Here is a 24,676-nt window from a genome sequence, read left to right as displayed (position 1 = left end):
AGAGCAAAAGAGAAAGAGGGAGACAAGCTCAGCCACAATGCATGTCAAATCTAAATGATCACAGGCTACTGAATAGACCCAGGGTAAGAAAGGAAAAGACAGGGTCTTAGAAGAGTGTGTGCGTGTGTATGTGTGTCTGTGTATAGGTTGGTCAAAAGCTAATTGATTCAATGTCCACAGAGTCCTGCTGTCCCTTTCACTCGGGCCTTCAAAGACAGCTATTATACTTCACTGTCAGTAACAGTGGAGGAGGTATTAATACCTGGCTTGACACTTGGAGTCAAACAGAGGACCATTACACTCTACAGGTGTGATTAGCTTTGTCCCAAACTGTCTACGTCCCTGATGACTCGGCCCTGAGCCCCAGAAAACCAGGGGGATAGGAAACGATCCAAAGACCAGAGAAGGATGGAAACAAGGGTGTGTTATTCAACTGTTCAGAGCATGAGAGTCTGCATATTGTTAGCATTTTTTTATGATATTCAACTCTTTTTGGAGATGCAGGCAGTTATCTTTTACATTATGTCAGTATCACCAATGAAAGCGCCTCTGCTGTCTTCTAAACTCAAAAAGGCGAGGGGGGGGGAGGTAACAGGGGAAGAATAGAAGTGCGCAAAAATGAAAAGGCCAGCCTGGCATTTATCTGCAGGTTTTATCTATACGCTAAAGGATAAATTGGGATAAATCAGGGCTTCCTTTTATCAGGAGGTCATTATGCCCCTTTGTATTTATGCAGGAATATTTAACAGGAGACAAAAGGTGACTTTCTCCTTATTCATCCGCGAACAAGGCAATGCTGGCATTCTGAAAAGGCTGACATTTGAGCTTTTTGCCAACACCAGCAAAATTATATCCTTTCCATTGTAAATCAATGAAGTAGAATCATCGCCCACAAAGGGCCTAGATTGCCTTGTCACTGTAATAGGTCCTGGTGCATGCGCAACCTTCATCCAGCACTGCCGTATGGGAAAGAAAGACAAGGGCACAAAGTCATCCTCATCGTTGGCCTCCACTTCAGGAACTAAGGGTTGAAATTCTTCCGACTTACAATTTAGTATCACTTTGACATTGTGCAGCTCGCAATGTTACACTGTTCATTAGATCTACAGATCTTCAACACAATAACGGTGTATTCTAGAGTACATATAGTAAACATATAGATTCTTTGAGGGAGAAAAAATAATTTACATAATAATATAACATAATAAGCAGAGATCTTTATTTACAGAATTAATTTAGGGTAACATCCGTGCAGACAGTCGTCTGGAGGTCAAAGAGACTCCTAAATAAATATTTTCTTTGAGTTCTGAGGTTATTCTTGTAGAAAAGCATTCAGAACCACATCACAGTACCCAGTGAGCATTTGCAGAAGCATCAGTCCATAAATAAGGATTTGGCATTTGTCTAGTCTTCACAGACAATAAGTGCAGCTACAGTACAAACAACATAGCATGGCAAAACCCATAAGGCAGTCATACAATAAAAAAAAAAAAAAAAAACATTTTCACAGGTTAAAAATAGGACAAGGTGAAGCTCTATCAGGTCAGCATAAAGACTCAAAACTTTCGGAGGATTACTGTTCTGTTAGAACATTCACCATGGCTGCTGATCTGTATTCATATTGTAATTGTGTGCAAGACTTGCACTGAAACTTATGAAACTTACTAATTATATATGAATTTCAACCTAAACTGTAAATGAAGAATTGGACCAAAATGCTTAAGACCATCTCTGTGGTATTTACAATTTACATATTTCTGTACAACACTTGTACCTTAGTGGTATTTCTGAGTAAAAGCGCACAATTAAAACAATATACCTTTGCAAAATATAAAGACTTCTAACAGAGTTCTCCTGTTTCATTTCAGAAGCTAAACTCAAGCAGAGATCATTCATTTATGCTCTTCACTGCCCCATCCCAAGGCAGATCTAAAGACTGAAGAACAATCATTTCTATCCCAGAGTAACTTGGTCACGTCAGTTTTGAGGTTGTGTGGCCTTTTGGATCATTACAGGCACACTAGCAACTGACCACATCGCTGACAAGTTACAGGATCCTACAAAATCTACTTATTCTGGAACCCATTACAACAGTTGAGAAAAAAAAAAAAAAACATGTGAAATCTACCCAATTTAATGACTAATTAATTTTCCTTGGAATTCCTTTTATAAAATAACTACACATTCCAATAACTTCCAATAATTTTAATTAAAAGTTAAATGGAAATTATGGATATTTTATTAATGTGCCTATTTGAACATCACCGAAAGACACAGAGGCAACAATTAATTTGGAATGTGACAATAATGGCAATTACATAGCTTTCCCAGAAATAAATAAATAATGTTGGAGCATAGCATTATCATAAGACTGGTAAAATGTCATGCTAGAAGGTTTTAGTTTCTTCTCAAATTGTCCAAAAAAAAAAAAAAAAGATCATAATGTAATCGCACCTTCTTGGTGCAGAGCACATGCATCTCATGTAAGCACTCATTTAATGAGGATTATTACAGGCAGAATCATCTCCCACGGTGGTTGGAATTTACGGAAATCAAGCACCACAAACGCCACAAGCAAAAAAGGACCACCCGTCATTTTAACTCGCATCGCCAGTCACAAAGATAACTGTGTACATATATAAAAATAAGGTCATACTGATCTCATAGATTGGTCTCATCCCAGGAGGGGTCATTCATATTCTTTAAAACCTTCCGTACTATCCTCTCCAGGTCTTTGCGAGCTCGTTGCTCCTCTTCCAGAGATCGTTTCATTTTCTTATTGTCCTGTTCATAGATGAAATCATGAGAACAGTGAATAAAGTTAAAAGAAATAAAATATACCATATTCAGAAGTGCACAGAAACAGGCAGAAAAGTCCAGTGAGGTACTTTACAGTACTCACCTGTTTAAGTTCCTGGACCTGATCTCTCAGAGCGTAAACAACATCTACCAAACTCCTGCAACATGAATTAAACAGAGCAAGACAGATAGTTATATGCTGTAAAAACACAGGAGTGTATTAATAACACATGAAACAGAGCGGGTTTACTAAGATCACTCAATTAAGTGTGTTCTCACTTCTCCTGCATAACTGTCTGCCCATTGCTCTTCTTCTCCTCCACTATCATTTTCTCCTTGGTTGGTACTATCAGTGCTGGAGCAGTGTCTCTCCGCTGTCCTGTTCCGAAAGAAAAGCCAAAGCCCTGCAGTTTGGTTTCTGCACATCTCCATGTGTAGCAGGAGTGACTGGTAAGATCAGTTAAAGAGACGTACATGCTCAGAAACAGTGATTTCACAGTGCTCAGACTTCCAAAGAACTGTGCATGAGACAGGAGTGAGACAAGTTAGTCATGCAGAGAGGGGACATCCAAGAAAAGAGAGAGAAAAGGAGGAAGAGAAAAAGAGAGAGAGAGCAACAAAGGTTTCCCAGAGGATTACAGCTTACAACAGGCAAACCCATTTAAAGATACAACCAAAAAGGCCAATGTCACCTTATTTATAGAGATGTCAATTAAATATTCCCTTTAAAGGAAGTAAGCACTGGCCCAAAAAGAACAAAATATTGTACAGAAAAATCTAACAAAGTCAAGATTTATTGAAAATGTATATTACAATGACTGATTTGTGGCATATTTGAATCGGTGTGTGTAATTATATATATATATATATATATATATATATATATATATATATATATATATATATATATATATATATATATATAATCAAACACATCAGTAATATCTTCATTTCAAACCACGTAAACATCACTGACTTCTGATTTTCTTACAGAGAGTTGGAATACCTGCACAGTACAACAGACAAGGGCAGTAAGTTTGTCCACTTCATTCATGTTTTCTTGCCTATTTTTTTTTTTTGTTTAACCACAGAATAGAACTTGAGAACTTGGTCACAAGGAATACTACACAACATGAAGAGTTAGAGTCCTTTTTTTTTTTGTTCAGATACTAGACGGATTTCTGATTTCTCTTTTGTCTGGTAAACACCTCATACATAAACGAGGAAAAGGTCCATCTTTACTTAAAATACTACAGGTATTCCGGAGCTTCATATGAGTAGCACAGAAGCCTTCAATAACAATCACATACCTGGTTTAAACTCATCAAAGAAATGTATGAGCCAACATTAAAATTCAACATCTTTTGGTAGACATTCATACCATATGCAGACACTATTATGAACATACATGTTACAATACAAGCTTTTAAATGTCCAAAATAATTCAGAATGCATGTTCTGTACAACCTAAAAATAAATACATAAATATAAAGACAGAGATACAGAATAATCCACTAATACTGTCTAAAGTAACAACTCAAGATCTACTTTTTCACCAAAGGTTTTTTTTTTTATCCATGACATTCAACTCTTCTATTGTCTTGCATCCTTAAAACACTGAAACTGGAGTTCTTGTGCCCGATGCGCGTCCTAAGTATACAAAGCCAATTTCAGTAATACTTCACATCTCCAATAAATGACAATACTACAATATTTACAAAGTTTTAGACAGTTTTTACAGTTTCTAGCAGGACGAGATCCAGAGCACATTGCTTCAAAAGTCCACAAATTACTTTCTGTATTCTTCATGATGAAATACTAGTTAGCATAGAGGGAGAGAAAGGCATGTTCCCCATCTATTACATAAGGGGACACCAAAAACACAGGCAAAAAAGGGCTTGAAGTTGGCAAGGCAACAAGGAACTGCTTTGGATAAGTGCACAAAAAAGGGCAAAGGAAACTGAGCAAGGAGTGAGGTTTAAATACAGGCATGTGAATGAACAAACAAAAATAAATAAATACAATAAATAGAAAATATAAATAAATATATAAAAAATGAATAAATAAAATCAACAGAAAGAAAGAAACGGTAAATAGCAGGGTTGGTGGGGGAAGAGTTTAGTTCTGGTGGGAGATGTAGGAGCTGCAGCTCTTACGGGAAACGGAGCCCATTCTGTAAGAATGAGCTGTCCATATACTGTCATAGTCCGAGTCTTCTGATAGATCCGACGTGGCTTCAGGCCGCGAGATGCTGCTGCGGCGGCCCAGAGAGTCCACGCTGGACTGATCCAACACGTGGTTATGCATCAGGTCGGTGCCCTGCCATGCTGATATGGTGTAAAGTGGACGGCAGGCCAGCCACAACAGGAGATGACCGTCCCATCATGTGAATGAACGGTGGGACATTTCCCAATAAGACATGGAGGAGTGTGTGCAGGACGTCAAACAAAGCGGGAGAAATTTATGGAAATGGTTTAAAGGAAATGGGGGGGGGGGGCAGGTTATGCGTGAATGTGCAGCGATGAAAGCACCCAAATGAGGATTAGATAAATGAGCAGGGGATTAATGATGAATAAAAACAAAAATGAGTGAAGTGGAAAGAAAGAGAGAGAGAGAGAGAGAGAGAGAGAGAGAGAGAGAGGATATTGTTACCAGAGCCCCAAGAACGCCTTTGTTAAGATCAAACAGACCCAGGTTTACAGGTTTATGCAGACATGGAATCATAAGAGGAATACAGAAAGTACATCTAGCAAGAAAGCAGGTTAGGTAATTTCTGGGAAAGCTTACTTGAGTTAAGCGTCTGTCTGGTTTTGGCACTCGTACAGTAGGCCTCGATCACTTTCAGGATCTGAGCGTCCTCCTCCAAAGCTACGGTACCTGTTTCAGTAACAGATTCAGATGTTGAGATTTTCAGATTTTTAATTCATTTCTTTTAAATCTATTTTTTTTCCTCCCACTAACAAACCCACAGTAGGAGAGGGAAGACTCTCTCTCCACCGATACATCTCTCTCCACCGATACAGGTGAAGCCAGCCACCGCCTCTTTTCAAACTGCTGCCAATGCGGCATTATCAGGCAACGGTCATGCTTAGAGGAAATTTGTAAAGCACCTTTACATGGACCTCCTTAAACCTTAAATATTTTGTTAAAAAAATAAAAAAATAAAAATATTCTTCTTGGAACCAAAAATGGTTCTTCTTTGGAACTGCTCCAATAACCATTTGTAGCAACTTTTATTTTAATTTAATTTCAGTTAATTTTGTAGTCATTTTAATATCAACTTACTCTTCCTCAATGCAAACTCTTCATCAGAGGGCTTCCTCTCGGGTTTCCGCTTAGGCAGCAGCTTCTTCATACTTTTAGGGCTTTTACTGAGGTCCTGAAACAGTGTTGGAAAATGAGAGAAAGGTAGAAAAAGAGAAATTCAGACTGAAGTAGGGTGATTAAAGCAGTGGTTCTCAACCCTGGTTCTGTAGGCTTGCGTACAATGTTCGCATTACAACACTTCACATTATGTCACAAAAGTTATCTTTCTAACAAGTAAGACGTTATTTATTTGTCCTCTATTTGAAATGTAAGGCAGTTGTTCAGTGTTCTGGGAGCACTGACAATATTCATAAAATTCTACCTACCTACTACCTAATGCCATGCTCTGCGAGAAAGATTTAAGGTACACTGGTTTCAGAACACCAGGAGCTGAATGTACACTGACCTCTTTATAACAGAGTGCAGCTGATGGTCTGAGTGGGGGCGCAGGCCGCAGGCAGCTAAGGCTCCAAGGCTTCTGGGTTTTGGGTGGCTCCAGGGGGCCCCACATCATGGTGCTGTGTGGGGCTCCATGAGAGGAGGGGTGTGGAAGGGTGTGATAAGCAGGAGCCACAGTCAGGCCTCGGCTCTCTGCATGTCTGGACGGCGTAAGAGGGTGGGATGGGAGCTGGAGGATTACAGGGAGAATGAACGAGAGAGAGAGAGAGAGAGAGAGAGAGAGAGTGAGAGAGAGTGAGAGAGAGTGAGAGAGAGAGTATTACTACAAGCACAGGAGCAACAGTTTTATTTATTTTATATATATATATATATATATATATATATATATGATTATGTGGGAAGGCAGTAGGTAGAAGCCATCAGATTGTCACTTGAGGTCTCCCACATAAGGCTTAGTACAGTTGCAAAAACTTTAGACAAAATCAATCTGACTACACTACTGTTTGTGCATTTTATTGAGCACATTAAGTAACTGATCCCCAGTGCAAGCTAAAAAAGGTAAGTGTTAATGACTAACATAATTGGCATAATGTGTTTTTTTAATTCATGAGGATTCCGCTGGGTTTTATAGGGGCTTTGCCAATTAAATAAAAGCACACAAAAGGTTGCTTACAAATATTGCAAGGAAGACTGGTTAGTGTGAACCATGCCTCTATAAAAGCAACTTTCAGAAGACCACCTGTTTTTTCCCACGGTGCTTCTGGGAAAATGTTTCATGGACAGGTGGCAAAAAAGTGAAAACTGTAGCATAAATGCACAATGCAATGTTTGGATTATAGAAAGAAAAAAAAATAACTAAATAAATAAACCCAAAACAGAACACGGCACACCAAAACTGAAACCTCATGCCCACTCTGGAATGCAAACTGTTATGCTAGCTCCACCATGCTTCAAGTACTTTGTGGAACTGCGACACATTTACAGGAAGAACTGTCCAGAATTCCTCTTGAACACTGTGCAAATATTATTTGCAGCAACAATAATTTGATGGAGGTTAATCGACAGGTTATTAAATCCGAGAGTTTACTTACTTTGTCTAGCCTGCACTGCTGATGTTTCCTCAACGTGCTCAATAAAAGACATGAAAAGTACAACTGTTTGTGTTTTTAGTTAGATTGTCTTTGTCTATAATTGTGACTTAGATAATGATCAGACCACATTGTATTAGTGATCATGTAGAAATCCAGGTTCCTCCAAAGGGTTCACTCACTTTTTCTTGCAACTCAACACCTGAGTATAATAAATCGTGTTGATAATTTATTAAAATGTTTCATACAGCCACTCAGCACCAGCAAATGCCCATCAAAGCCCTTTAGAGAATTTGTCCTCTAAACACCTACCGTGTGGCAGGGCACTGTGAGTGGCTTCATGCTGGGGGCCGTCATGGTGGTGTGTTTCGTCTGTCGGTTCAGGTGCTCCAGCAGGTCCTGCTGGTCCTGCTTGTTGAAGCAGACAACCTGCAGCCTTTCAAACATGCTGCCTGCAGAGATGAATCAAACACTAAATAAACCACTAGACTTCCTGCATTCACCTCAGGTCATATAAACACATATTATTAGAAAGCTACCTGCTGGCTTAACTTAAAATAAAGGATATAGTGCAGGTTTCTTACCCGAGAGCTCAAAAGCATTTTTGTGGCTTTCACAGTCCTCTAATGGAGTTACTGTCATGCCGCTCAAAGGTAACTTTCCCTGAAAAGATAAGGTGGGGGGGGCGCAAACAAACAAACATCTTTATACAAAGGCAAGACCTAATGTCTACTATGAATAGAGTGTGTGTGTGTGGGGGGGGGGGGGTGGGGGGGGGGGTCATGCAGTAGTAGTTTTTATGGTTCCTATATTCTGACCTGGTAGATGAAGCCGCTCATCCTTGGGCTGGCAGAGAGTATAAGTAGGACATGTGGGAAGAGCATGAGATAACGTTCGTTCCTCTCCTAAAAAAAACAGAAGTCATCATTAGAGTTTGCCAGACATGAATCACTTAGAACATACGCTTACATTTTACAATACTTTTGAGCCGGTAAAAATGAAAAGATTGTGTATAAAGGTTAAATGCAATATAAAGTAAACCCCTTAATGTACAGTCTTACGCAAATGTTTTGGCACCCCTGGTCAAACAATACATCTGGTTGACTGTCCAAGTGAAAATAAGTAAACAAACTCTCAACAGGAAACCAACGTAAAACCTTTCTGCACATTTCAGAACACGATTACTGCTTATATTTTGTAAACATAATATAAATATGTTCACAATATAAAAGTAAGGTCAATGGAAAAGATTCATCTTGCACATTTTGAGGTAGTCATCTGGGTAGTCATCTGAAAACCACAGGAAAGGTTTTCTCCAGATGAGAATTCAAGGTCATACTTGTGTGCACACCTCTCCAGAGCTAAATCGTCCTGAAGGCTTTTTGCATTACTATTAGTCAACTATCAACTTAATCTTGCATGTAAAACTTGAGTGAACACATTTACATTTAATCAATGTTTTAAAATGTATTGATCAATAAATAAAGATTATGATGAGTTTGTTTTAATGTTTTAATATTTTCAATTGTATTTTTGTTCATTATCCATCCTTAAAAGGTAATGTACATGTACAAGGGAAGATGAAAGACAAAAGCTTGTCAAAGCTTTCAGAAATACTCTCAAAATGATTTACAAAAATACTACCATGGCTAAAAATAACCATATGCACTGTTAGGGCAATAAAAAGAAGCTGGAGACATAATGAGCCTTTTCAGCAAAAAATGTGTTTTAAAGCAACTCCATGAACTGGAAAAACTTCAACTGCAACAGCAGTCCCAATATACTGTCTCCAATACTATGGTAAGAAATCACATGCATGCCATTAAGGTCAGACCACTACTGCATCAAGAGTCAAATAACAGTCACTTGAACTTTTAACTCAGAAGTTAAAAGGAAGAAGGAAGGACCAATGGCTTTAAAAGATATGGAGGGATCTTCCTAAAAGTTTTCACACCACATCAAACAAGACTCAGTGCAGTTATCTGGATATGTACAGTGTTAGTAAACAATGCTAAAACAATGAGAATATAAGCATCTCAGAGCATGGACCATATAAAATACCAGATAACCAATAATGGCACTTCCAGTTTTATATATAGTCACTGTCTCACCTCACAGCCATGGTTCTGAACCATGGCCTGGTTCATGTAGAGCACAGAGCCTAGAGTCTTGATGTCCTCCCCCTCCCACAGCCGAATGGACTCAGTAAGAATCTGAAGCTCCAGCTCCTTACGCTTCCGCACCTCCTGACACTGCCCCTGTAACCATGGAAACACAGTGTGAAAAACAGACTGGTTGCTATGGAAATGGACCACACCTGACAAGGCAAGACAGAGCACCGGGACATCAGTGTGTGAGGAGATATGAGGAGCACTATGCAGCATATTAACAAGGAGTTCATAGCAAAAGCTACACCACAGAGGCCACTCATTTATACAAATGTAAGAACCTTAAACTGAACTCACAGAGAGATTCTTGAACGCAGTCATGCACCTCTGAATTTCTGTCCGATCCGGGTGACCTTCCTGTGGAGAACAAATTCAAGAACACAACAATGTAACAGACAATTGTTGTAATTTGGTCTTTTTTATAATACGTGGTTAATTCTTATATTTGGATGTATACAAGTCTGGAACCCATTAACCTCTACAAAGTTTCCTCCCCTGAGATGCTTTGCCAGGCCTTCACTGCAGCCGACTTCGTCACTTTTGCAACATTTGTTCGAATCCGAAGAATGATTTGACTGATTCAGATTGTTTAATTTTATAGACTTCAGAATCAATCCTGCTACTTCTTTCAGGAGTCACATCATTAATAAACACCAGTGACCCAGTTTTATTGGCAGCTATACATGCCTGTGCCATAACAGCGGAAGATGATGTGGTGTGCTTTGGATAATCAAGTTAATCTTGGTGTCATCTGTCCATCTTGTTCCAGAACAGACATTTTTAGACGGTTTCTATCAGTCTATTGCAATGACTGTAGAAAACATGGACGCCATGGGTCATTTCCTTGCGTTCTATACAAATGAAGCAATTGTCCGCCATGTTGATGAATTTGCAACCAGTCAGTGCAGAGACCAGAGGCAGGTTGACCTGCCCCCTTCTCCCAGACCGTCTTTATTGAGCTACAGTGCAGAAACAGCAAGAAGCAATTTTTTTTTTTTTTTTAACACTAAATACTATTTTTTGTTTTTTCACTACTTTAATAAACAGAAAGACCTTCTAACACCTTCTGGGAGAAAATTTATATATTAGTCAATATTAGCACAGGGAAAACTATTTAGACACTGGAGATGTAAAGACAGTTTAGAAAGAAAAATGTGATGAAAAATGGGCCATTTTGTCTTTTTTTTTGTCATTGGAACATATGGGGAAGGGCGGAGCTACACGTCATAATGCAACCAGCCAGCAGAGGTGCTACACGTGCAGTTGCTTCACTATTGAGAGATGTGCTGTCCATGTGTTCTATAGTCAGTGGTGTAATCTGGCCTTCTGAGAGCAACTGTCATTTGTATCTTGATTCAAAATCTCTATTTAAATTAACTAAGGTGTGTCTTGACATTATACTCTGACAACCTGGAGGGTTTTTTTTCCTGTGGCTTGACTAGATCTTCACCAAAGAAAGAATTCTGCAACCATCTACTTTAGTTGTCTTGTGTGGTTTTTTAGGCTTTTGGTGTTGCTGGCTTTCACAGTACCTTCTTTTTAAGAACGTACCAATTGATTTGGACACTTCTATGGTTTCTGCTCTCGCTCTCTCCGGGTTTGATTTGTTTTCTTTGTTTGCAGCCTAATGATGGCCTCTTCCACTTGTGTCATACAGCTCCTTAGGCTGCATATTCAAAGTTCTCTAAAAGAACAACAACTACCAAACACAAATATAACTTTTGGAATCAAATCCTGACCTTTTATCTTAATTCATTTAACACTGAGAGAACAGGTCACACATGGCCCTGAAACCACCTGGCTTCTCAGTTCTCAGCTCACTTTTGAGCCTGTACAAAGGGGAAAAACTTCTTTCTTACCTCCATGTGTCTCTCTAGCTCTTTCAGCAGTGTAGGGTATTTGTCTAGTCTCATGAAAGGTTTGCTAAGACCTGTGGTCAGAGTGAGGATGCCTGGAGAACTTGCCCCTCGTCCCTCCATAAACTCTCCAAGGTCCTCACTACGGGACAAAACACACACACACACACACACACACAATGCAATTTCATGACTTCCGTTGAGATTTATAATCGTACAAGTAAGGTAGACTGTAGCCTCATACCTGTGATCAGTCAAAATGTTGACAGCTGATGGATGGTTGGAGCAGTAACCCATGTACAGAGCTCTCATTTTGGGCATGAGGTTCAGAAAGAAGCCCCCTACTTTCTGCTGCAGCTCTGGAAGTCTGAACACAGAGAGAAAATGTTCAATTTCACTGTCATCACTAAAACGCTGCTAGTCATTTTCCTCAGATATGAAGGTCCCACACAATAAGTACCATCCTACAAAGGTGTCAACATCCACAGTGACATCTACAACACCATTTCAACAGAGTACAGCAACAGAAAAAGACAGGTAAATTGTTCTTTACTAATTCTCTGGCCATTTAAAATACGAGAAAAAAATATGCTTGCATTTTTTTGCAACTTTTGTCCAATTAGTAGTGAAGTGTTGAGGACTAACATAGTAGTTTATGATGAAAACGTTTAACATATGCAAAGCATTTTCCAACATATGTATGTATGAAATAAAACTGTATTAAATTATGTGTATAATTAAATGAGGTTTATGTATCTTTGATACATTGTCAGAAGCCTGTTTTCCCAGTCTGGCTAGAGTGTCCCTTTGAGAACACAGACACAGCAGAGTCCCAAACCTACTGGTCCTGTTATCCTGTAGAGGTCAGTCTAAGTACAACAAAGCTTTCAGGATTTGCCAGCCAGTTTTATCAGTGGTACCCACTTGGTGCAGTCTTCCAGCGACTGGACAAGGGTTTGTTGGAAGGTGCTGATTTCCTCCAAGTTCCCCAAGATGACACTGGCATCAGCTGGACTAAGTCTAAGAAGGAAAGCAGGGTTCACAAGAGTGAAAGACAGAGGGAGACAGAGAGGGAGACAGAGAGGACATAGGAGTTACAGATAGTTGTGGGTAAACCAATTATAAGATGATAATCCAGGATTACACAAGATTGGTAATAAACACAACAGAGCTATTATTTGTGTCTGCTCTAGCTAAGCTCTAATTAACAGCCATCTGCCATTCTATAATCAGCTGTTATATAATGTCATGTAAACCATGTAAACTCAGAGAATATTCAAATGCAATCTCCACATATTAATTAACTGTAATTAAAGATCACAGTACAAACAGTGATAAAGGGTATCAGACACTCCTATAGAGGCAACCCTACAGCATTCATGGATGAGGGACCTTTCAGTTCATACTAAAACACTGTAAAAAGAGGGGAGATAACATCCCTTTATCTTTCAGAGACAGCGACGGCTTACTTTTCTGTGTTCTGTAGTGGTCTCAGGTAGTTTGACAGAAGATTCTGAAGGTCCTTTGAGTACTCAGTTTCTGTTTCTAAAATGTTCTGTAGCACCTGTTAACAGACATAAAAAGATATTTTAAAAATATCTGCAGGCTTAGCACTGTCTTAAACCAAACAACATGAACAAGCCTTTCCAGAAACTGAGATTTAGGGCTGCACAATATGAATATAAAGTTAAATCAGAGGAAATGTTGGAGGCAACAATTTCAGTGCATGCTTTGCTATGTAATTAAACCTTTACTATATGGACAAAATATTGGGACACCTACAGGACCTTTTAGGACATCCCATTCTAAATTCATAGACATTAATATGGAGTTGGTCCCCACATTGCAGTTCCAAAAGCAGGTTTGGAGCGCTACAGTTATTGAGTCAGTAGATGTTACTACTAGTAGATGTCCATATGCTATATACAAAATGTCAAAATGTACTGAAACCATGGGCCACTGGTTTTATTTTCACTGTCCTTTGCAATTAACTTGGCTTTATTGCAGAAAATAACATCACAATGATAAAAATTTGCTAATTCAAGTAGCCCTACTGGAAGTCTACATCAAACCTGGCATCACAAGAAATCATGTAAAATCATCTAGCTAAAAGGTAAGAAAAACGAAGTATATTCACTTACATTCTTGTACTGAAGAGGACAGATTGCATGACTACACATTTTTAATATCTACTTCCCAAAGTGAAGAGCTAGCACTTTCTTCTCTCAATAACCAGAAGCAAAGGCAGACATTAAAAAGAAACTCTGACAGAACTAGGACAAGCTTACATAAATGTCCACCAGAGCCCTTAGGCAAGTGAAACTTCACTATTAGAACAGTCAGTGACGACTGCTATAATGGCCTCCTACATATCCCAAACACTACTTTTCAAAAGTCTTTATTTATTCTGGCTTTATCCATCATGAGAGTACTTTATTACATTCATTAAATGGTTCATAATGCAGATAATAGTGCAAATTAAATAATAGATAATAATAGTGTAAACATTTCTCACCAGGTTGTAGTAGGTTTTGCTCAGAGCAGACGTATCAAAGCCTTTAGGGGGGCTTTTAAGTGTTCCAGATTTGGGGGACACTTGTTTGTCTGTGACAGAGGACAGAACACAAGTCATACACTGAAAATAAGTTTGTAAGTTTCCATAAATGCATAATAGTGAATCAATCAATCGTTCAAGGACAATAAAATGTCTTCAAAGTAGATGCTGTTGTTTTCACATGACTGACACTTGCCACAACCTTTGACCTCTCTGACGTAGTTGCTTGGAAACCATCCTGTCTTTCCATTGAGGTTGCCCTCCCACCATCCCCCCTCCTCTGTGCGGGTGACGCTAATGATGTCACCCTTGTTGAAGGAGAGCTCATCCTCATTGGTCTGCTGGAAGTTGAAGCGAGCTTTCACCACCAACTGGGCGTTGCTGTTCTCAGTCATATCCTAAAGCAAGACAAACCTTGCCATTAATATTTTCAGGACTCAGGAACCAGAACCAGCTTGATAAATGGATCTTTAGACAATCACAGGCAAACTGAATTAAGGAAGTCATAAACTCTTATTATCAAAATATCACAAGTCAGTTTCACTCCCACATCTAACAGACTTCTGTCCTTCCAGGATTATCTAATAAGGCTGCTCCATCATTGTAAATCGCCGTTACCTTTACCACAAAGTGTACAGGTGCTTTAAGATGCAGTTCTGTTGATAATGATACCAAAGCTTTATCCTGACTTCTGCTACCCACCAGGCTTCGGAACTGGTTATGGAGCAGTTTGGATGATCGGCCCAGCGAAGTCTGGGAGACCAGAGATTCGAAGGACTTGATGCGGTGGGCGGAAGAGTGGCGCGTGCATACAGAGTCACTGCCAATGCCGATATCTGTTCCAGTGCAAAAGGAAAAAAAAAAGAGAAAAAAAAATGCTCAGACACAGTGATATCATATGCCGTGAATGAACAGTGAATGAGACCACTATTCCACAACTAGTACTGTGTTAGTAGTAGGTTAAGTAATAATAAATCCATTACCATTTTTAAAGATAATTACCTTTTTTAGTATATTTTTTATAAATAAGATGCAAATACATAGAAGAAATTTTTGCAAATACTGGAGTTATGGAGGTACTGGAGGTATTTTCCAGTATAAGGATGCTTAAGGTGCTACCCTGTAATCTAGCGATCACTCAAGTACACACCCAAGTAAACATCAGAGTTTTATTCAGTAAACTATTAAATATGTAAACAGTAAACGTTCACATCTCTATCCTGGAAGAGTGCTTGCAAATCTATCCAGCTCACCTGCAGTCACTTTGTTGAGTGCTACCAGTGTAGTGAGGACTTTGCTGAAGTTCTGGCCTTGGAGCAGGTCACTAGGTTCAAAAGGCTACAGAGAAAGGACAAATATTACTATTTATATGAGCCATGGAACATTCATTCACAACCATAAACAACATGTCCACACAATACTTTAACTCAATTCATACAGAACATTCAAACTTGATCAGGACTGTGAGGACAGACAGAGGGCAGACAGTAATGTAGCCTCAGCTAGTAAGCAACTCTACAGCAGGAGGCTTATTTTAAGCCTTGCCTTTTTGCCATAGTTTCAGTGCATATATCTTTTTATAATTATACAGATCATTATACATTGTTGCAATTTAGTTCTGGTTTGCATAGTGCTCATACTGACATGCTGGATAGTGAAACAAAAGATGTATGTAGACCAAATGACTGGGACATATTTCTTGATGTGCATTTGGTGGAAACAACTGTAATGACCTTTATCAAACTTTCTGAACCAATCTGTAGACTAGCCTCACTGAGCTTGTAGGTTACATTTTTATGTTTTCCATTCTTGTGATTCTCCAAATCTGTCAGAAGAAGCTTTGCGTTATCATGGGTTTCCCTAGATGCCAAGTGGAGTGGATGTAACACATGGCCTCAAGAGGGTTACTGCTTTCTAAAAACTTTCTGAAAAGTGTAAAAATGAATGTAATAACTGATTACTTTAAAATGTTTACATAACTACAAAACATGTCTCAGATTCTTTAAAACTAAAATGTCTGTTCCATACATATCAAATTCAGAGCTCATGAACAAACGATTCAATACCCATGCGTCACAAAGTATTTTGATTAGACAACTTTAGTTCTTGTTTCACTCAAATTTCAATTGAACCGCACCAGTTTGCATTAAAACAACACTTTTCCCCACTTTTTCTACAAGCTGGTAGACATAAAAAGTTAAATCTTGACATTTACTTCCACTGAAAGTAAAGAAGATTGTCTCTTCAAGGGTTTGCATATGAGCAACAAACTTTTAACCAAGCCTGTAAGGTCTGAACACATCTTCAATCAGTGTGATGCATCAAAGGCAGGGATAGGTTTAACTTGGAGCAACCTGTGGAGGCAAGTATTACTGGCTAACACAACTAGGAATTCGGTCAACCGCCCAAACATGGTTAGCATTTGCTAAATTAAAGCACTCTGGCTTATATATGCAACCAATCTGTTGATTGGAAAAAGCACTGGCTCATTCTGCCCAGAGTTCTGATATCCAATCACAACAGAGAGACAAAGAGAAAACTCAAGAGGCTGCTCTCCAAAGCCCAACTGGACCTGATCATTCAGAATCTGTCTTTCAATATAGTCCACTCACATAAATTTAATAGCAGAAAAAAGTAAACAAATTAATTAATAAAACCCATTTCAATTAATGCATTCAGCTATTTCACCGGACATGGGTGCAAGTGCAAACACATAGCTTGTCTAGTTCCTGTAAAGAAGAACTGCCAACTGAATAGTACTCTCCAGAGCAGGTAAACATGAACCTACTGACACCATGCCTAACGCCAGGAGTGGGCTAGAGGGGTATCAAGAACCCCAGCATTGAGCTGTGGAGCAGTGTAATTGCATTCAGTGACGAGTGTTATTGAGGTCAGGATGTTCCACTGAGGCCACACAATCAAATCCTCAAAGCAATTCTCCAAAATCTAGTAGTAAGCTTTCACTGGACAGTAGAGACAGTTACCCCCAACAAAAACAGGATAAACTATTTTTAATTACCTTTGATTTCAAAAGAAACAATGAATACGCAGCTGTCCCAATACGTTTCTACACATATAGTGCATGGCCTACTGATCTCTCTCTCTGTATATAAGTAAATATCACTTACTGTGTAGTTACTTCAGCTAAACATGAATGAACAAAATGAGGAATGTGGACTTAAGCAGCAAGTAGGTTAGGCTGTCTCATCATTAACCAGTCGGCCCACTCACTGTCTGCTGTGGTTATTTCTGTGCTCCTACCAGCAGATTTCTTTTACTCACATTCATAACAAACTGAAGAGCCATGTTGGCTAAGTTGCATGTTAATCATTGATATTACTGATGCAATGACTCCACCACTGATCTTTTAAATTCAATAACTGCATTTCCTGCATTATAGGCAGTTTATCATTAGTAGTAAATCTAATGGAAACTCTTTCAGACTTTATGTCTGAAACTTTAGGCCTGAGTTCACAAAGCTAGCGGTCAAAAGAGACAATTGATACTTCTGTCTGTTTGCCAGTATTAACTGATGATTTGATAGACAGTAATGACTACTTTTTCATGGGCCACGGACAAGTCCCACCGCGCTTCCCTTTCACTTTCCGCTCTGATTACAGATATGCCCTAGGAGAATGAGAGAGCAATGCGCGTGTTTTTGTGTGTGTGTGTGTGTGTGTGTGTGTGTGTGTGTGTGTGTGTGTGTACACATATATCTGTATTACCAGTCAGCGCTTCTGCCAGTCTGTGTGTCTAAGCATTGTTGTTGTCCTAGTTACTCAGCTACATTAAATTAGCATCTAACTTAACATCCTGTGGTCATTCTGGCCTGCAGAATCAGTTGAAAAATCACTCAACATATTGCACCAAACACACAATGACTCGATCTGAACCTGCACTGCAGAATGCGACCAATAGCAGGGACACACAATAGAGAAACACAAAAAGAACAAATAGATTTACTCTAGTATTTAACAAAGTATGAACCATCAGTTAAATGGCTAAATAAAACAGCAAACCCAAGTGCTCATGTTGCTGAATCAGAAAGGCTACATTGTGTGTCAAGTAGAGTAACTGCTGTTTGTACTGCTGCAGATTAGTATGATGTCCTGGATAAATGAAAAAAAATTTTTTTCACTGAATAAGCAGCTTTTGGCATTAGAGCACGCAGTAGTCATGTGTATACGACGAATGAGTTCATAACACAGCAACAACGACAGGAATACTGTCATACATAAGTGATGTCAGGGCCAAATGAATAAAGAAAGCAATGAGCCGTGCCAGATTCCCAACCTGAGGACCAATGTAGAACTATGTTACACTTAGTGTTTAGAGAGATAATCTCAGATAAAACTAGAACTACAGCTTTTGCCGACAGAGACAGACCATGGCAGTGGCTGCAGCAGGAGTTTTCACTAGCCAGACTGTTACTGTGTTTATCTGTGATCGAACACAACAGCAATCATGCAGAGGCCAATGCACTACTAGCCCCTCAAATACGGTCTTCAGAATGGACAAAGAGGGGCTTGTGCAGACATGTCCCAGCTGGACATGGGCACTGCCAGGGCATCTCTGGGTGCAATCTACTGTAGTATATGAGGAGAGTGCTGCAGTAGTAGTCTGATAAGACATGAAAAATATATGTTGTATACACAGAAATAACCCATCACAGCCATGCAAAATCCTTGTATCTTATTTTGGCTAATGTAAATCTGGCAGCCGTTATTTACATTGTGTCAGATGTTAATGATGAACGAACCAATAGAAATGCCCCAATTCTTTGTCCATCAAAAGTTATGGTTTTTTTTTCCATAACAGCAAAAAATTCTTAGAAAGCTTACATTTTTTTATTCATTGTTTCTGTATCAGCATCTGTATCGTCAGGTTCATACAACAACAAAGACAGACAAATGCCAACAATTGCCATGTGGGTGCATCTCAAAAATAAAGTGGCAATGTAAATACACAGTGAACAGAAGTCATCCCAATCCATGACCACAGACCAGACCTCTTCTCCTCCCAGTACACTTGAGTATACATGGGCTTTATCCGAAACCATCTGGCTCCATAATAAATGCGCATAATTCAGCATGCTCCAATCTGGCCTTTTGTATTTCACAATGAAACGTATAGGCTCCTTATATCCAAACAAACTCTAGAGCTTTCCATCTACCAGATGACTTGCATAATTCTCAATATTAAACTACATAAGGGTCTGTGTAGTGACGCTGAGTTATTCATATATATGTAACTATGGCCAGATAGGTGAACAAACCATAGATCAGCCAATGTCTGAAGCAGCCTTCAATAACGTACGGAGATGATTTGAGATGGGAAAAAACAACATCAAATGAAGTCTCAAGTTTTACGATGGGCTATTTTGAGTGCAAATGAGAAAAATACAAATAAATAAATAATAAATAAACAAACACACAGAAATGACAGAGAAAGCTGACTGAGTGGCAAACAGACTAACGCTGACAAGACCTCTGATTATTATCTGCTATTGTACCACAAATCACAACTGCAGAAGCATGTTGAGGTAAAGTTAGTTTTACCAGAACTTGTTTACAGACCACATCAGTACATCTAGATCATGTCAAACCTGCACCAGAGTGACGAAGCATCGCATGAATGAACAAAGCCAGGCTGTTCACCAAGACATGTTTACAGAGACAAATAATCAAACATCTCACTAAATGTAACAGCGTTTCACCAAACTAATGACTGGACGTATGGTTTATGACCCCCCCCCTAATAAAACTGACCAATCACCTCTGCTCCTGGAACATTAGTTTTTGCAGTTACTTTTCGGGGCTATACGCTACGCCGGTCGGCTGTTGTGCCCCTGGTCCGTCCAGTCTTCACGCCTCCTTTGTTGATTGTTTTTCTACGCGGTGCCGTTTTTACACCCCTAGCACTAGGTGGTGAAAGCGGGTCGAACTGACCCCAAAACACAGCTGCAGCTGAGCTTCTAGTGTTAAACAGAGCATCAACTTACCTCGACTCGAAACGCAGCACAGCCCTTCAGAAACTCCTTAATGTTACTGAGACACTCGCTGTCGTTCTTGGGGTCGTGAAAAACCTGAGAGAGAGAGACCACAGCACATCGAGATGAGTGAACCGGGGGTCGCGCTTTTCTCCTTCCTAAACTTCTGGAAATGATGGGGCAGAATGAGGGTCTGAACACTGGGCATGAGTGTAAAGGGGCGAACAGCCCGAAGCCTGTCCAGCAGCGCCAGCTTCAACCAACCAACCAAACACACACACACACACACATACACTCTCCGGGAACAGAGAGCAGCACACACCGGAAATGACGACAGAGAATGGGCGCAGAACAGTGCATTGATCTCTGGCGGGGTTAATAAAACTGTTAGGATTTCTCTGGCCAGTCATTCGTCTCAGATAACGAGGTGTGCAGACATTGTGTTCAGTTAATTAACTCAGGTTTACGTTCTTAAATCCACTAATGGTGGTCTTCGCACGGCTGAGTTCGGGGGACGGCTGAGAGGTGGTGGATGATTGATTGAGTGAATACCAAGATCAGCTGATGTATCAGCTAAACACAACTAGATTAGACTTTTACACTTTTTATTTGTATGTGCACCATTTAAATGAAATGACCAAATATTAGTAAAATATTACACCTGGTAGACGGCCAGGACACTATATTCTATCCATCTTCTTATCCACTTCTTTCTGGTCAGTATTGCAGTGGGTCCGGAGCCTCTCCAGAATCATTGATCACAAGGCAGGAATACCCTCTGGACAGGGCGCCAGTTGCAGTGTCCAACACAACCATTCACTTACAAACTTACACCTAGGGGCAATTAAGAATAGCCAACTCACCTACCACATGCTTTTCTGAAACTGGAGCACTGGAGAAACGGGGAGAACACACTAAACTAAGAAAGCAATCCCAGGTGCCCGGGTGCTGTACGCCACACGCACTCCCTGCAGCCCCACTGTGTCTCCATATTTGTTTAAAATGAAACGGACGATTTTCTTAAAGAGACACAAAACCATATGTGTATATATTTCAAAATATGGGATAGAAAAGGTTGCTATTAAGCAAAAACATTGTATCCACAAAATGGCAACCTTACAGGAGAAGTAACAAAACCTTCTAACCGTTTAATGTAAGTCAATGTAAATATATAATAAATAAATAAATAAATAAATAAATAATAATATATATATGTTGATGTGGCACAACAGATAAAACCACTAGCAGCTAGTGAGCTATTACACCATGTGGGAGACCAGGGTTCGATTCCCAGTCTGGGTGACTATCCTGTGCTACACCAATAAGAGTCCTTGGGCAAGACTCCTAACACTACATTGGCCCACCTCTGTAATACGAGTTACCTTGTAAGTCGCTCTGGATAAGAGCGTCTGCTAAATGCCATAAATGTAAATATATATATATATATATATATATATATATATATATATATATATATATATATATATATATATATTCTAAGTCATTTGGATCATGTTAATGCTACATTTATTAAATCTTGACACAATGTGAAACTGCCTGATTCAAATTATGTCAATGTGAAAACTGTAAAAATAAAGATACAAGGTTTTTGCAGGACAGCAGCAATATGAATCCAACATACATTACATACATAATACATCCATGTACTATGCATATGACACATACATATATGTCATCCTTTATGATGAATGTGCATATATGATAATATATCAGGTTTTTGTATCGGCCTGTAAAACTAATCATGTAGTTGTACTGCAGGACGACTTCTTTTCACAAGGGTAGAACGTCTGAAATCAGACCCCTGTAAGGTGGTGCATTTTGTTTTTGAAAAAAGGTATTGTATAGTGGGCAAATCATTTAGAAGTTGCTAATGGATGGTTTCTGTTTCCAGAGCACTGTCTGTGAATTCACTAAAGACGACCAAGTCTCTGATTGTTTTTTTTAACAACAACAAATCTAAAATACAAGCATCACTACATTAAGACTGAGCTGGGGAAAAGCTTGTGTTCTTGTGATTTTAAACATGTAATGCTGTCTTCTTAGTCTTAGTCATCTTCTGCCATCAATACCATTGATAATTCAACCTAAGCTTGCTTCTCCAGCAGTGAGGTGTGTAAAACGCTAAACGCCAGGGATGGGGGCATTTTTCTTTCTAACAGGGATCTAAAAATCCAGATATAGACACTGTAGGTTATTTATATTTCTAATCCAGCATGATAAGATCGCCCTACTGTTTGTTTAAATACTATTTCATTTCTTTCGCAATTTGGCAAAATAAAATCACAACTCTTATACACAAGGCTCTTTCTTGCAATAAGCAGCTGCTTAGGTCCCTGAGGCCCAGCGTCCCCACAAGTGGCTTTTCTAGTGGTGATGATGATGAGGATAATGATGATGATTGTTGTTGTTTATCGTTTGTGTAAGCATTAATACTGGCCTACTGTCACAAACATATCTTGTTTGATTCACCATTCATGATCATGGTCAAAGAGAAAGAGTGTGTGTGTGGGGGGGGGGGGTAAGGATCCCCAGATGTTCAGCCGGTCAGTGGTCAGTGGTCCATTCAGATCCACGGTGTTTCTGTTGAGGAGTACATTAGCTACACCACTGGAATACAAGCATTAAATTCCCACAGGGTTCCTGAAATGAGCTTTCAGTAGCGACACGGCTAGCACACAGCTTCTGATACAGCACGCAGACGTTTTTATTGGCAGTAAATAGCTGCACATGTTCCGTTTGGTCGCTTTACCGACGAGACGTGGGATAAATAACCACGATCATCTGTAACAGATGTCCGCTGTGTCCATAATACGATTAGCAGGTCGTCGTGCTTCCATATCTAGACATGATGATAATGTAGGTTAATCTATCGCTTCACAACCGGCCTACCTGTCGATCTGTTCACAGAGGCCTGTTTCTTCTCAGAACAAGGATGTAAGGACAAGCAGACGGGCCTACAGGACATGACTGGATTGAACAGTGTGTGTTTCCACCGCTGCTGCTGCTGCTGCTGCTGTTGCTGCTAATACAGCGCTAATAGCGGGCGCATAAGACATGATGAACAGGCGCGCGCTGCAGCTTTATGGTCCAAATGTACGGGGGATTAACCGCTGAAATGACCCATAAAGGTTCCAGCACACTAGGCCAGATGAGAGATGCATGTTACTGGCGCTTCGCGTTGTCTTAAGAGAAGCGCACACACGCACACACTCACAGAGAGAGGGAGAAAGATGGAGAGGCGCTTACTTTCTCGGTGGAGCCCGGGCGCAGGCGCTCCAGCAGCCGGCACAGCACAACCCCGTCCTTCAGCGCGCTCTGCAGAAAGCCGTCAGGGTCGGACACCGTCTTTTTGGGCGACTCCATGACCCCGAGCGTGATGAGCCATGTCACTGTCTGCTCCGCTGGATTCATCCTCGCGCTTGTCGATTGCAGCTCCTCCAGCCGCGCGCGTCTGTGTTTTTGTTTTTCCTATGGAAAATGGGAGCAGCGGTGGATCAGCCAGTAGCCGTAGAATGAAGCACCATTTTCTTCCTCCATCAGCGAGAACGTGCTGCCAGATCAGCGGGCTGTCGCCAGTAGCCTCTTTCTGCCGTCTTTAAAGCAGATTAAAGATGCTGCCGTCCTCGCTGTTGTCAGTCCGCCGCTCACGGGAAGCCCACCACCGCTGCACTGCACTCGACCTGCATCGTCTGCCACTTCGCATCTTCCGGCAGATGACATCACTCCCACAGACCGGCCCGCTCGGCCACTCCGCTCTGGATGCACGTCTGCATGCTCGCTGCCTCACTGGACAGGATTTCACACTCTCAGACTATGCACATGACAAAGACAGACGAGGCAAGTCTCGTCCCAACACGACATGAAGAGCCTGCAAGCGTGCGCTGAAGAGAACACCTTAGATCACAGGCTCGCAGTGTGTTTATGATCACCTCATTGACACCTACAGCAGCTCATGTGCAACACTGGTCCTATTGTTCTCAAATGCAGACCATACAATTATAGGCCTAACAGAATAAGCAGGATCACTCCTCCCACTCCTAAAATATAGACCTGTTTTGATTCTTTTTCTTGCACCATGCACTTCTGCAGATGTCCGCAAGGAGGTGCTGTCTGACCTACTATTAGGTATTAGGCCGTTAGATCCTGGAGAGGCAGGTTTAAATATTAATCCAGTTAGCCTCGTTTAGTAAGCAGCAAAATTACCTAGAGCTAAGAGTGTATTGAATGTAACTGCATGAATGTGTGCCTGTCCAAATAATCACAGTGCTGTGAGTCTACAGGCCAACACCAGAATTTGGCTAATAATATGTATAATATGAATAATGTGTAAAGAGTCATTGAAAGCAATGAGACGTAAAAAGCTCCTTTTTACAGAAACATGGACAATTGTTCAGTGGTGATGGAAACCAGACATCCTTTAAACAGCTCCGAGATTGTATTGCCCTATAAAAGCTAAATCACTGAAAGTCATTAATAGATGGTTATGTTGCCTGCTG

The 24,676-nt window shown here is 40.1% G+C and overlaps 1 protein-coding gene across 6 annotated transcripts; it reads right to left on the bottom strand.

Moving 5' to 3' along the window:
- Window positions 1-1,205: 1,205 nt before the first annotated feature.
- arhgef7a (Rho guanine nucleotide exchange factor (GEF) 7a) lies at window positions 1,206-24,237 on the bottom strand. Of its 6 annotated transcripts, XM_072686057.1 has the most exons (22): window positions 23,427-24,236; window positions 20,172-20,255; window positions 15,424-15,508; window positions 14,873-15,006; window positions 14,367-14,568; window positions 14,132-14,220; window positions 13,086-13,180; window positions 12,541-12,636; window positions 11,861-11,983; window positions 11,620-11,758; window positions 10,058-10,117; window positions 9,704-9,850; window positions 8,411-8,497; window positions 8,177-8,255; window positions 7,905-8,044; window positions 6,512-6,733; window positions 6,085-6,178; window positions 5,587-5,676; window positions 4,956-5,126; window positions 3,079-3,178; window positions 2,903-2,957; window positions 1,206-2,784 (listed from the first exon to the last, which is right to left on the bottom strand). In XM_072686057.1, the coding sequence occupies exons 1-22, from the start codon at window positions 23,589-23,591 to the stop codon at window positions 2,662-2,664; spliced, it is 2,580 nt and encodes an 859-aa protein (XP_072542158.1). In that variant the 5' UTR covers window positions 23,592-24,236; the 3' UTR covers window positions 1,206-2,661. The 6 variants fall into 6 exon arrangements, 5 of the variants coding, with proteins under 5 accessions (XP_072542158.1, XP_072542154.1, XP_072542153.1 ...); XM_072686053.1 differs by lacking the exon at window positions 4,956-5,126 and having other exon boundaries at window positions 14,373-14,568; window positions 14,789-15,006; window positions 23,427-24,237; XM_072686052.1 differs by lacking the exon at window positions 4,956-5,126 and having other exon boundaries at window positions 14,789-15,006.
- Window positions 24,238-24,676: the final 439 nt, after the last annotated feature.

This window comes from Salminus brasiliensis, chromosome 8 (genome assembly GCF_030463535.1).
Source record: "Salminus brasiliensis chromosome 8, fSalBra1.hap2, whole genome shotgun sequence".
NCBI classification, from domain to species: Eukaryota; Metazoa; Chordata; class Actinopteri; order Characiformes; family Bryconidae; genus Salminus; species Salminus brasiliensis.
Note: the sequence above shows the minus strand (reverse complement) of the source record. Positions and strands in the feature narration are given on the sequence as shown.